Source organism: Grampus griseus (genome assembly GCF_964374135.1).
Source record: "Grampus griseus genome assembly, chromosome: 2".
Taxonomy (NCBI): Eukaryota; Metazoa; Chordata; class Mammalia; order Artiodactyla; family Delphinidae; genus Grampus; species Grampus griseus.
In genome coordinates this window covers 95,680,641-95,694,891 of record NC_139018.1, presented here as the reverse complement: position 1 = coordinate 95,694,891, position 14,251 = coordinate 95,680,641, and the positions used below count along the sequence as shown (strand labels likewise).

Below are 14,251 nucleotides of genomic sequence, written 5' to 3'. Positions count from 1 at the left end.
TCCTCCTGGAGAGCTGTCCAGAGTACAACAGAATCCTGAGCGCTAGATTCTAGTAAACGCGCACCCACTCTGTGTAGAATAGGATCGGAAGCCAGAAAGTTGAGGAGAGGGTGTTCAGATAAAGACTACAGATAAGAGGTCACTGATGGCGTTAATGACAAAACTTTGGGGAGTCATGATTTCAGGGTATCAAAGAGGAAACTGATAAGAAACAATTGGGTGCAGATAGTAAATTCTAAGCAGTGAGCCAGGAGAATGAACTGTAGCTAGGCAGACTTTCAAGGCAGCACAGGACTAAAATTGGCACTGGTGTGCAATGGAGAGTGAAAGCAAAGCAACTGGAGGGTTAGTTTGAGGTCAGCCACCCGGCCTTAGAAGCACTATCCCCCCTGGAGTGTTGAGCACACCGGACCCTCCAGGCTGTTGAGATGGGCCTGGAGAAACTGTGTGTGTTTAATGGTCTTAATGTTTTCTGTGAGGTCCTGGGGTAATGGGGTGGGAGCGGGAAGTACCCTTGGCTGGGGGAGCTTGAAGGTCTGAGAAAGCTGGCGCCTGCTGGGGAATCAATAAAGGAGTCAGAGCAAAGCTTTGGTGTTTTGCTGTTTACAGGGTAGGGCTTTAACCAGGCTGCGTCGGCCCGGCGCGGGGTTGCCTCCGGGGCCGAGGGCGCCTAGGGATGGGGCCCAGAAGCTCCACGGCGAGGGGCCTTAGAGCGCCCCGCTCCTCGCACCGCAGGGCCAGCCGGGTCTCGGCGCGCAGGGTGGAGCCGGGGCGTCGGCGGGGCAGCAGCTGGAGCTCGTTTCGCTCTCCTCCCTGCAGGTGCGCTGGGGAAGGCGGAACGCGTAGGAGCAGGTGCCCACCATGGCCGGTCCGCAGCTTTCCGCCGCGGCCTCCAGCCCGCCGTCCCCGCGGAACGGCCTTCCGCAGCCCCTGTGAGGAGGAAGAGGAGGCGGCGGCGGACGAGGCGCCGCCCTCTTGGCGAGCTTCCCGACCTGGCGGCCTCCGCAGGACCCATGGCTGATTCCTCGCCCGAGCGGTCCCTGCGGGCAGCCGGACCCCGCACGCCCCGGTCCTCGGCCCCCTCGCCGCCGCCACCGTCGCGCTCGCTCTCCGAGGCCGAGGAGGCCGAGCTGTCGCTGAGCCTGGCGCGCACCAAGACCCGCTCGTACGGCAGCACGGCCAGCGTGCGGGCGCCGCTGGGCGCCGGCGTCATCGAGCGCCATGTGGAGCATCGGGTGCGCCCCGGCGACACGCTGCAGGGCATCGCGCTCAAGTACGGAGTCTCGGTGAGCAGTGCTGGTGGCTGCGGGCGGGGGCGCAGCGAGTATCGGGGCGTAGGGGAGGTAGCCAGACGTCTCCTGGCGGCTCGGCCCCGAGCGCTTGCCCAGCGCGCGCTGCCGGGACAGCTACGGTCGCCAGAGCCTGTCCTGCAGCCAGAGGGGCGGGCCGCCAAGGCTCCCTCCCCGGGTGGGTGCATCCAGTTCTCGATGTGCTGCCTGTACTCAGACCGGATCTGCCGCGTGAGGAAGGAAGGTCAAAGAGGACCAGGGCGTTGGCACCCTGGGAGCCAAATTCGCCCGATTTTGAGTCCCGGTCGTACTGCTATATATTTCCTGAAAGCCGAACTGAGGTGCGGACTTGGGCAGAGAATTTTGTTTTCTGGGTAAACAATCGCTGTGATGAGTCAGGAAGGGTACAGTTGTTCCCGCAGGATGGTTCTGTTTCTATTGATTATGCTTCTTTATTTAGAAGTGAAATTACACCCCTGGGCTCACTGGCAACTGTGAATGTGACTCCTGTCGCTAAGCAGCGGCCAAGAATGTGGTCTAGGTGAGCTGCAGAGCTGTGTTTATTATAAATTTATAAGTGTGTGTGTCTTGGGCCTATTGCATTACACCTCTGGGAAGAACATGGAAAGCTGAGGGAACATATTGTTTCATTAAAATTACTTATAATTAACTCTGAACTATGTGATGGTCTTTTTACATTTGAGCTCTATATCAGTTTTCAATGTTCCTTCCTGAAGCACCCTAGACAGCAATGGGAAGAAAGGTGATCTTATCTTTATCGTTCTCTTTAAGTGAAACTCCTTCTGGCCCTTCACCAGTGACAGAGACTGAGTCATCTCCTTTGCACACCCATGCTGGTATGTGTTTACCTGGCGGGTCCTTCTATCCTTTCAACATTTTGAGAGCAGGGATCTTGCTGTGCAGGCATGTACTGGAGACTTCATGCCATGGTTAGTCCTATTCCGCCCTCTTGGGAGTTTCTAAAAGTGAACATAGAACTTCAATTCTTGTATTTGCATTCATGGGGCCTGGTTTGAGTCAGAGCCAGAGGAAAGCAGCGTTGGGAAGTATCAGCAGCTACTCTTTCTGCTGAATGCCTGTTGTGTGCCAGGCATTGCATTTGTCTTGTTTCATCTTGTTCTTATTCAGTTTGATTTTCCTAGTAAGTCTTGGAGATAGGTGTAATTAATCTCCTTTTTACAGATGTGAAGGTGGATGAGAGGTAAGGATATTTTCCAAGTATGCTTATTCATTGAGACCAGCTTGAATCATCACAGTGACAAAGCATTTGCTTGGCCCTAGGTATTACTTCTGATTTCCATCCTTATCTATTTATTTTTTTTTTGCGGTACATGGGCCTCTCACTGTTGTGGCCTCTCCCGTTGCGGAGCACACGCTCTGGACGCGCAGGCTCAGCGGCCGTGGCTCACGGGCCTAGCTGGTCCGCGGCATGTGGGTCTTCCCGGACTGGGGCACGAACCCGTGTCTCCTGCATCGGCAGGCGGACTCTCAACCACTGCGCCACCAGGGAAGCCCTCCATCCTTACTTTTATCCTAGTCTTATCAAGAGCTCTCTTAGCATCTTGATTACTGAAGAAGGGAGGTCTTTTCTGTCTGGTTTCTGTGCATCTTATCTACTAGGCTAGGCTGACTGCACCTAGGAATCCATGATACCCAGAGAAGTGTTGTTTCCCTGGTCCCTACCCACAGCAATCTCTCTGCATCCCACTGCCCTCCATGACTTCATTTGGGTTGCTCAGAGCTCCTGAACATCTGCTCACTGCGGTTCTCCACCTTTGATCAAATGCTTTCTTTCTTTTTTTAAAAGATAAATTTATTTATTTAATTTATTTTTGGCTGCGTTGTTTCTTCATTGCTGAGTGCGGGCTTTCTCTAGTTGTGGCGAGTGGGAGCTATGCTTCGTTGCAGTGCTCGGGTTTCTCACTGTGGTGGCTTCTCTTGTTGCGGAGCACAGGCTCTAGGCGTGCAGGCTTCAGTAGTTGTGGCTCACAGACTCAGTAGTTGTGGCTCGAAGGCTCTAGAGTGCAGGCTCAGTAGCTCTAGAGCACAGGCTTAGTAGTTGTGGCACAGGGGCTTAGTTGCTCTGTGGCATGTGGGATCTTCCCAGACCTGTGTCGCCTGCATTGGCAGGCGGATTCTTAACCACTGCGCCATCAGGTAAGTCCTGATCAAATGCTTTCTAATTCCTGTTTTCACTGATGTAGATCCTGTTACTTATAAATTTATCCCTTTTCATTAAAGCATAAATCAGGTTTTTCATTACCTTTATAAAGACTTGATTTTAAGATGTTAAGCTCAAGTGTAATGAATTGGGAACTATAATCTGTAGCCGCAGACAGTCTGTTTCAGGGTTTCTCAACTGCAGCCCTATTGATACTATGGACTGGATAATCCTTTGTCTTGGGGGGCTGTTCTGTGCATTGTAGGATGTTTAGCAGCATCTCTGGCCTCTGCCCACTAGATAGCAGTAGCACTGCCCCCCTCCCCCCCATCCAGAAATAGCCAGATATTCCCTGAGAAGCACTCACTGTTGGTTGAGAATCACTGGTTCTCATTTACTTTGGACCCTGAACTCTAGTTGATGAAATTGTTAGAGACTCTTTCCACTGGTTCTATAGAACTAGTGAAAGTGAAGATAATCACCATAACAGTGAACTGATATTCTTGCAGATATTAACTACAGACATTAATCGGATTTACTCATTGAAATTTATATTTCAGGTGGAAGTTAAAAAGGCAGAAAGGTTTTTTTCATTCCCCGACTGAACAGAGAGAAGTTGAGTGAGTTAAGTTTCTAATATTGACTGCCAAGATCACCCACATCGTATTTAGACTGTTTTTGGTTTTTTTTTTTTTTGGCTGCGCGGCATGGGGATACTAGTCCCCCCTCCCAGCCCCAGGGATCCAACCCACACCACCTGCTGTGGAAGCTCAGAGTCCCAACCACTAGACCACCAGGGCAGTCCCACCCACATTGTATTTAAATTAGTGTTTAAAGGAGTAGGTGATGAGATGTTGGCAATTTAGAGCCTACCTTGAACCTGCTGGATCAGAATATCCAGTAAAGGAGCCCAGGAATGTTCCTGTTTTACAAGCAGGGTCTCTTTGCTCTTTCCCAATGCTGTCCCTTCTTGGGGTCTTTGCCCTTGCTGTTCCATCCATCTGTTGGGAACACTTTCCCTGACAGCTGCATGCAGGGCCACAGGTACGTGCAGATGTGGGACCTGTGTAGTCACATAGGCCCCATGTCGAGAAGAGCCCTGCACTTAATGCTCTGCTGTTACTGTTGACATTTTTAATAATTTGTGAACAAATGCCCCACATTTTCACTTTTCTCTGGGACCTACAAATCACGTAGCTGATATTGGCTGTGTGACTTGCTCCCTCACTGCCTTCAAGTCTGCATAAAAGTCTCCTCCCTGAGGCCTTCCTGACCACTCCATGTCATACTGCAACCCTCCCTCATCCCAGTGCCCCTCCCCCCTTTCCTGTTTTGTTTTCTCAACAGTGTTTATCATTCATCTGATTTTTCTTTCCTCTTTTTTCCCAGCTTCTACCTTTCTGGTGATACCTTAGTGAATAAATAAAAATCCATGCCCTCATGGAGCTTATATTTTAGTCAGTGGAGACAGTTAGTAAGTAAACAAAATATGTTATATATCAGGTGTTGATAAGCAAAATGAAAAAAAAATTAATCAGGGAAAGGAGACAGGGCTGCTGGAGGTAGCTGCAATTTCAAATGGTATGGCGGTGGAAGACCTCACAGAGAGAAACTGAAACTGCTGGGGATCAATTGAGAAACTATTCAGTGTAATTCAAATCTCAGACACAGACTTGCTTGGGCTGGAATTTCCTGGGCTTTGCTCATCTCCACTGAGACATTAAGTCTCCTCCCCCAACCCAGTCTTTTGTGGTGATCCCAGCTCCTTTCAGTTGGAGGCAAGCCTCTGGAGGGAACTGACCAGCTCCAGGCAGCTGCTGTGAACTTTTTGTTAGGAAGCCCTGTATATAAACTGAAAGTGGGTGAGAGGCAGTGAGGGAAACTGTTATTTTCACAAACTTTTTCTTCATCTTTTTGTTACCCCCTGGAAACTTCCCTGTCCTCTACCCTCTCCAGACCATTGCCCCCCATATCCTGAGTCATTTCCTATCCAATTTTATTCCCGGGGTCTTCTCTTTCTCCTCCAATGAGCTGCTAAGCCCACTTGCTTCTTCACACTTCTCCTATCAGATGTCACCTTGCTGAGAAAAGGTGAAATGATTATCATTTTAGGGGGAACAAGTGCGGTGAGTTAGAAATATAAGTGTATATAAAACTTTTGTGTTTATAACTTTAGCTCCTGCTCTTGCTGGAAATTGTTGACCTTTGCTGGTCAAAGGGAAGAGAACCATAACTAAATAGTGCCACCTGTTGTAAGAAGTATGGTAAAGTAGCCCTTAGTAGTTTTAGGTTTTAATAGATTCTCATGCATTCTTTGTTTAAAAACAGCTTTATTGATACATAATTTACATATTACAAAATTCACCCATCTTAAGTGTACAATTCAAGGACTTTTAGTAAATTTACAGAGTTGTGCAACCCTCACCACAATCCAGTTTTAGAACAGTTCCATCACCCCGAAAAGATCCCTTACTCCCCATTCTCTTCTATTGTCCCAGATAACCATGAATCAGCTTTCTAATCTATAGATTTGCCTTTTCTGGACATTTCATAAATGGGATCTCATATATTCTTCTGAGATAGCATGGAGAAGAAAAAATCCTTTCCCTTATTATTAGCACCTGGCAATGGAGGAGGCTGATAGCCACCAACACCTAGCACTTAATAGGAGACAGCGGAGTGAGGAGGTTGAATCCAGCACTTACTAGAACATGATCTTGAGAGAATGCTTTAATGTTTAAGTCTTTTCCTCTATAATGATGATAATAATCAACTGAGAGTTGTGTGTATATGGAAATATTCCATAAGCAAACACAGTGCTGTGTAAATGTTAGTTATCATGGGTCCTGAAATGTTTTCAGAACAGTTTGTCTTTTTTTAAGGACTGGAGAGGAAGAAAAAGAAGCTTTGAATGTTGCATTCCCAGTTAGGCAGGTGGCCTAATGAAGCTGATGGAAAGTAGCCTTTGGGGAGAGTTCTTGATCATGCCCAACAGCAGCTGTTGAGATAACTTGGGGGCAGGGATGTTTTGTGAGTTCCCTCCCCAGTGAATTCACCTTTACAAATGTATTTACAGTGGAATCATTTTAAACAAGTTGTTGATGGTATTTGTTCTACCTGATTTCACCAGGGTAGACCTTGTGGCCATCCTGTCAGCTCTTACTTGATTATTCCATAAATTGTTTCTTAGCAAGCAGATGGTAAATTTCACTGAATCATGCTACTCCATCCTGATTAGGAGACAGTTTTAAAATGAAAGCATTTGGTTGCTGTATCTCCCCCACTAGTCATTTGCTCTCAAGAAACTGAGGGTAGTTCTGCGTCACTTTGAAAAGGTCACACTTTCTATTCTCAGCGTTCACTGGGTAGTAGGAGATATTGAACAGAGGGCAGGTGGTAAAGCTGTAGAGTTTTTCAGCTCTTCCTTGTATTGGATCATGACTTTTCTTAGTTTAATGTGAGGTGAAATTCCCAGAACATTAGACCCATCCAAGTTCAGATAAAAGCATAAAACATTCCAAAGCAAATTAAAATATCATTTCACTGTTTGGGATTATTTATATTTCTTATCTGTGCTATTGCAGTTTCTTCCATAACTGAGCTTCCTGTTTCCACTAATGCCTCTTTCTTACCAATCCATTTTCCATAAAGCTGCTGGAGTGATATTCAAATCATGTCACTCCCTTCCTTTACCCTCCAATGGTTTCCCATCACATTTAAAGTAAAATCCAAATTTTATTTATTATATGAGTGGCCTGCAGCTTGCTCATTACTCCCTATTTCAGCCACACCACTTTTTCCTGCTCTGGGGCCTTGTAACTACTCTTTCTGGAAGGACTCCTTTTTTTTTTTTTTCCCCTGGCTTTTTGTGTAGCTGGTTTCATTCCTTAACTTCACTACTGGTAATAGAGTTTGGAGCCTATGGTTGTAAAGGAGAACAAGTTAAGATCAAATTAAATACCTTATGAAAAAAAAACGCTCAGACCTCAGGGCAGTGACAGTATATTATGTTATTCATCTGGGCTTATTTATATGAAATTTTCTTACATGTTTTTACTTTGTGGGAGAATTTTTTTTTTCTTTTTTTGCGGTACGCGGGCCTCTCACTGTTGTGGCCTCTCCTGCTGCGGAGCACAGGCTCTGGACGCGCAGGCCCAGTGGCCATGGCTCACGGGCCCAGCCACTCCGTGGCATGTGGGATCCTCCCGGACCGGGGCTCGAACCCGTGTCGTCCCCTGCATCGGCAGGCGGACTCTCAACCACTGCACCACCAGGGAAGCCCAGAAATATTTTTTATGGAGAGAAAATTCCTACCTACTTCCTCCTTATTTGCTGAATACATGTTAGGATCTGCCCTTACTTGTTTTCTCACTTTTAACCAAGTTTAATGATAGTTGCTAACATTTTTGTGTGCCATGCATTGTTCTAAGTGTTTTACATGAATTAACTCATTTAATTCTCATAATAATCATATTGTGTGGAAAGTACTATTTTCCTTACTTTACAGAAAAGAAAATAGACATAGGGGATGATTAGAAAGTGGTAAAGCCAGGATTTGAACCTGGAAAGTATGGCCCCAGAGCCCTTGTTTCTAAGTACTACCTTATATTAACCTCTTTTATCTGTTTTCACCTTCAGTTTCAAATCTGCCCATCCTTAGATTGGTTCCCACCTTGATGCTAACTATGTCTGGACATCCCTGATGTCCTTGATGCTGGCAACCATGTGTCATCTTAGAGTCTAGACCATAATGGTCAACATACACCTTAAATGCTTGCTGGCAATGCTGAGATGGAGAAGAAGCAGTTCCTGACATTGGGAAGCTCATAGACTTGTTAAAAGAGGCAGTTCTATTGGTGAATCAATGGTAGAATGGCATGCATGAGAGCTAGGAGAGCCCTGCCCTTCACTCCCTGTGGACTCCCTGACTACACACAGCCTTTTACTCAGTCCATTTGTCTTGTGCTTCCTGTCTTCGGCCCCTTGCCTGGCTATGATGGCCTGTCTTGCTCTGAGTGATGGATGTATCAGGGTCCCCACAGAATACATTTAGCGCACTCCAAGGGTGTGGCCAGAGAGGGTTTAATGCAGGGACATTTACAGAAGTGTGAATAGGATTAAGAGGACCAGGAAGGGATGATGCAGCACCCGAGACCAGCAACAGCAGGGAGACATTACCCCTAGGCCTGAGGGCCAGGGGAAGGAGTGGGGTACCCGACACCGAGGAGAACGGGAAGAGTGGACAAGGGGCTGCCTGGTAGGAGCTCTGCTGTAGAGGGATGCAGGCACCAGAGTCATGGTGTGGTTGTTCTGCTGGTGACTTCCTTGGGAACACTGACTGGAATTCCAAGAACAAGGGGGTTTGGGGAGTGCAGTTCTGAAGAGGTCAGCCTCCTGCAGTTAGAACAAGTTCAAGAAGACTGGGGGATGGATTGGGAGGTGAGGGTGGGTTTAAAGGGAGAATAACCAACAAAACAGATAACTTACCACCCCTTCCTGGTTACTTCTCTGGGTTCATCTTTTATGCCTGTTTCTCTGACCTGTATTAACTATTTATTAATTAATTAATCCATCCATCCTAAGCACTTAGTGTGCATAAGATCTTTGTTAAACCTGGGAGGCTCTAGAAATAACCGGTCTTGACCTGAGGGAATTCACAGTTAATGGCTGATGTTCCCAGCCCAGCTTCAGCAGTCAGATCCCGGTGTTCCTGGCTGTTTCTGTCTTCCATCATTATTCCCAGGAAACAGTGTCTGTTAGCAGTTGTAGGCCCCTGTCAATAAGTATTTCAAGGGTACTGTACCAGTGAGGGTTCTTTCATTTACAAGTGACAGAAAACTCAAGTTGGCCTAAGCAATAAAAACAAAACAGAGTGGCATTTACTGGCTCATTACTGGGACTGAAGGGTGCGAGGGTATTCTGGCTTCAGGCTTTGATTCAGAGGTCTGATCGCTCTCCTTCAAGGTGGCATTGTTGTTAGGTTCCTTGTGGTGGAAGGATGGCTGCCAGCAGCTCCAGGCCCGTCTCTTTCTCACAGAAAAAATAGAGGTCCTTCACCTCCCAGACTCAGCAGAAGTCTCCTTGCATCTCTGAACTGTTCCGAGACGGGACTGTGACCTTTCAGGAGCCGGGGCACTGTGATGCTTCAAGGGGCAGGAATGAGTCATGTGCTCATCCTGGAGCCAGGGGAGGACTCAGTGCCCCTGGAAGCCCTTATACTAAGGGAGATGGAGGGCGTGGATGCTAGGTGGTGAAAACAAGAGGTACTAAAGGCAGATTAGGATATACCTGAACCTGCTATGGGTAAGTTTTCAAGTTCTTTAATTTGCTCACATCTAAGCCTAAACTAGACCAGAGACACTTAGGATTTTTAGATGTTAATTCTGTCTCTAAAAGTGTACCTGCCTATTCATGTTCTTTCTCACCCTTGCCTTCTCTCTTTTAACTAGAAACTAGAACATAAAAGACCACCCTACACAAAAGATACTTTAAAGTAGTATCTTTAAATGAAAAAAGAAAGCATTGAATGTACTATTTGTGTGGATTCACCTTATAGCTAGAAAGCAGGAGGAGCAGGGCCCATCTTATTCAACCATTATTTTTTCAGGCTCTTTGAAGTGGAAATCTAATTTTTTCACTCAGTCGATTTGGCATTAAAGGATCCCAGAATTGGGTTCCATTAGTCATGCACTTTAATCTTGGTGTTGTACATATGGACTTTAGAGTCAGACGGAAATTCTGGCTCATACAGTTGCGGAGCCATATGCACTTGGTCAAATCAGTCATCTCTTGTGTGCCTTAATTTCTTCATGGGAAAATGGACAGTAAGTACCATTTACTGCTAAATTGTCTCTCCCTTTCACACCTGTATCTTTACACGTACATCCATATCCTCTATGCATATACATGTATAAACTCTCATTTAATCCTTCCAACAACCCTGTGAAGGCTAGATGATACCTGTCTTACACATGAGGAAATAGGCTCAATGAGAGAAGTAACACGCTTATGTTCAGACAGTTCGTGTTGGTGGAGCTGGGATTTGAAATTAGCTCTGTCACATTCCCAAGCCTGTGTGCTTAGCTGTTGTACCAAGCTGTCTTGGTGACAATACCTCACAAGAAAATTAGATGGTACAGTGCATGTAAAGAACCTAGCATGGTGCGAGTTCCCAGGCTAGTTGGGTGGAGAAGTCTGCAGATGCATGATAGTCGGGTGTGATGAACATGAGGGTAGGTATTTCTCCGACAGCTCTGCAAGAGTCCTGTCTGCACTTACCCACATTTGTGGACTTAGGCATGCCACTTAACTCCCTTGAGTCTCCCTTTCTTCATCTGTAAAAAGGAGGTGATAATATCTAGCTTGCAGTTCTGTTAGCAAAGTTAAATGAGGTAACATACGTAAATTCCATTCCCCCTTTCACCCCTACCTGCTATCCCCATTTCTTTGGTTTGGAGGCATTCACAGGGTATGAAAGAGTTTGAAGTTTTGAAACCTGTATTAAATTCTGTCTTCTTCATCTGCTACTTGTATGATGATTCCATGGTACATAACCTCCATGAGTTTTGTTTCTTTTATTTGAAAAGTGGATCTTCAGATACCTAATCTGTAAGGTAGAAAAAATAAGATACTCTATGTAAAGTGCTCCCTACCTGTTTTCCTTACCTGTCCCACTTCTACCCATTCTTCAAGGTCCATCTAAAGTCAAAAGAATCAAAATCAGAACCCCACCTTCTCCGTGAGGGCTTTCTTAATGACTGCAGCCCCAGCCTACACCATTCTTCCTAATTCTCGTTGTACTTTTTTCTTTACCACCTCCTGTATCCATTAAATTTACCAAACACAATTCTAGAGATGGGAAGCACTCCATAAGGAAAATCACAGCACTAAGAATTTTGTTTTTTTAAATTAGATAATAGAAATGTTAAAATAGGATTGAAGTGTATTAAATAAGTGCTAAATAGTCTACATTTTTTAACTTCAGGGATTTAAGGCTGCTTGGTAAAAGCTGCCTTGTAGGGGAAATAATATAGCAGGGGAAAAACTAGTCTTTCTTCTTATAAAATTGTGAAAGAGAATTTTCTGGCACCTCTTGAAATAACTGGGGGTATCTGGAGAGGTGACTAACCCCGAATTAAGAATTTCAGATCCAGAGATAGCATTGCACACATTTTGCTTATGAATATTTTTATTTTGTGTTGTATAATAAACCCTACTCTTGGATTTATTTATATGTAACTCTGTTGCTTTTTTAAAATATTTTAGATGGAGCAGATTAAAAGGGCAAATAAACTGTTTACCAATGATTGTATATTTCTGAAGAAAACTTTGAACATCCCAGTTATATCAGAGAAGCCTTTGCTGTTTAATGGACTTAACTCAATAGATTCTCCAGAAAATGAAACAGTTGATAGTTTTTCTCATGAAGAAGACCTGGTAGCGGCTGGGGAAGACCTTTCCTCTCCCAGTCCTCAAGAATCTGATGCTCAGCCCATGCAGCCCGAGGAAGTGTCAGCCAGAGATTTCCTGCAAAGGCTGGACTTGCAGATTAAGTTATCAACACAGGCAGCCAAGAAACTGAAGGAAGAGAGCAGGTAAAAATATGCTGGAAAAATGTCAGAGGCTGAACAAACTACTCTTAAGATGTCCTTGCTTGGTCAAATTCTCTTTTCTTTTTTTGCTTTAAAAGCTAGATTTTAATTCTAGACGGGCTTTTTTTTTTTTTTTTTTTTTTTTTTTGCGGTACGCGGGCCTCTCACTGCCGCGGCCTCTCCCGTTGCGGAGCACAGGCTCCGGACGCTCAGGCTCAGTGGCCATGGCTCACGGGCCCAGCCGCTCTGCAGCATGTGGGATCTTCCCGGACCGGGGCACAAACCCGTGTCCCCTGCATCGGCAGGCGGACTCTCACACTGCGCCACCAGGGAAGCCCTAGACAGGCATTTTTAATGTATAAAGTCTAAACAGAGCTACTGCATTCTGCATAAAGCTTTATCTGTTGCAATGCTTTTGTTTTTGTTACTTCGTATAAAAAGTTTACTTCTTTGCTTTAATAGCATAACTGTCCAGCTAGTAGTTCTGGAGAGCATCCAAGTAGACATCTAGTTGACACCATCAGAGGAAGCAGTGCCCTATAGATTACTTGTAAAATACTGTTCTTTATAAAACTTGCCAAAGACAGTTATTACTTGTTACCAGGTGTTTCCTATATAAGATCTCATGTGAGCTTTTTTTCTTTGTTCTTTAATTTGGTACTAGGGCAAAACTTTCTCTCTCCTATAGAATTGGTTTCCTTCTTCCTTTATCATTCCAAGAATGGCACAGCCTATTGTGTTTTCTTTTTTGCCCTGGCTACCAGGAAGCTTGCAGCCAAAACTGGTCCTCAGTTCACCTACTACAATATTGCTGATGGTTAATATATTTGTATCCTTCTCCTTTCCTTAGTCGTGATTTTTAATTTCTATTTTATTCATAGTATATGTATGCCTTTTGTTGTAGGTACCTCAAACCCTTTTGAGAAAGAGGTAGAATATTAAAAATATAGACAAATATAAATATGAATATAATTAATTTATAATTTAATATAAACTTATATAATATAAACAAATACAAATATATAACAAGTACCATTCTTTATTCCAATAACTGAGACACCAGTAAAATGGGGACAATGAAATATTCCTTAGTGAGTGTTTGCATTTTGTACAACTTTCAAGGCATGCATGATATTATAAGTTGATATAACTCCTGCCCTTCTTTGGCAAGTGGATATTAAGTTGTATAATGAATATGTGTGTTAGTTTTCTGAGTACAGTTTTTAAACACTGATTTATGCTGTGTTTCTTTTTTTCAGAGATGAAGAAAGTCTCTTTGCAGCTTCCCTCTATCACAGTTAGATGATCAGGGGACACAATCTAACCTGGGTTAAGAGATGGTTAGATCATAAAGGAACCAACAACTGATGATTCAAAAGCATCCCTTTTGGATTCTCATAGCATACATCTTTAAATCACAATTAAGTAGTTCCACCTACAGCAATTGCAATGAAGTGACTAGCTCCCTCTGGCTTTCTATGATTTTCAGTCTTTATTATGGCATGACAGCAAAATTGTATCTTAAAGCTCATCACTTTTGCAAGCGGTGGTAGTTTTTAGACTAGCTTTTGTAAATACTAGTTGACATAAAGCCACAAAGACTGTTTACATATTCAAGGTAAAAATGTTTATTTCCTGAGAAATCCTAATTATGTGAAAAACATGGTTGCTGTTTAAGTGATGCTGATTTTGCTATGTGTTTATAACTTAAGTGCTATATATATATATATTTCGATATGTATTACATATTCTGTATTACTATAAAGAAACAAATTTTGTCTGCTATTTTGTAAAAATAAACTCCAGAAGTCTGAATGAGAAAATAAACTATGTTTTCATATTTTAGTCTTCAGTTTTTTTCAACAAATGGGAATATTAAATTGATTTTTAAATTATAGTTTTAAATGGTGACAGCTTCTCCTCTACTTTAATGGTCTTTATTATTATTACTGTAGTTTTGAAAAAGGTTTCAATAATCTAAAAGCAAATACATTGCAATTACTAGTAACCTTTGCATTTAAATAATATCTGACTTGGTGTGTTTCAGATATAGTGAAAATATGGAGTATATCAAAAGAAGAAGTAAAAAACACCATGACTGGACACACTGGTGAATTTTAGCTTAGATTTCATTGATAAGTCACTTTATAGAATGTTTTACAGCATTTTACAGTCAAATGCTCATTTGA

The 14,251-nt window shown here is 43.9% G+C and overlaps 1 protein-coding gene across 2 annotated transcripts; it reads left to right on the top strand.

Moving 5' to 3' along the window:
- Positions 1-1,013: 1,013 nt before the first annotated feature.
- Positions 1,014-13,696, top strand: LYSMD2 (LysM domain containing 2; the record flags this gene model as incomplete). Of its 2 annotated transcripts, none has more annotated exons than XM_082648846.1 (3): positions 1,014-1,286; positions 11,737-12,065; positions 13,322-13,696. In XM_082648846.1, 3 exons carry the CDS (start codon positions 1,014-1,016, stop codon positions 13,362-13,364), a joined length of 645 nt encoding a protein of 214 aa, XP_082504972.1. In that variant the 3' UTR covers positions 13,365-13,696. The 2 variants fall into 2 exon arrangements, with proteins under 2 accessions (XP_082504972.1, XP_082504973.1); XM_082648847.1 differs by lacking the exon at positions 1,014-1,286 and adding an exon at positions 2,103-2,146.
- Positions 13,697-14,251: the final 555 nt, after the last annotated feature.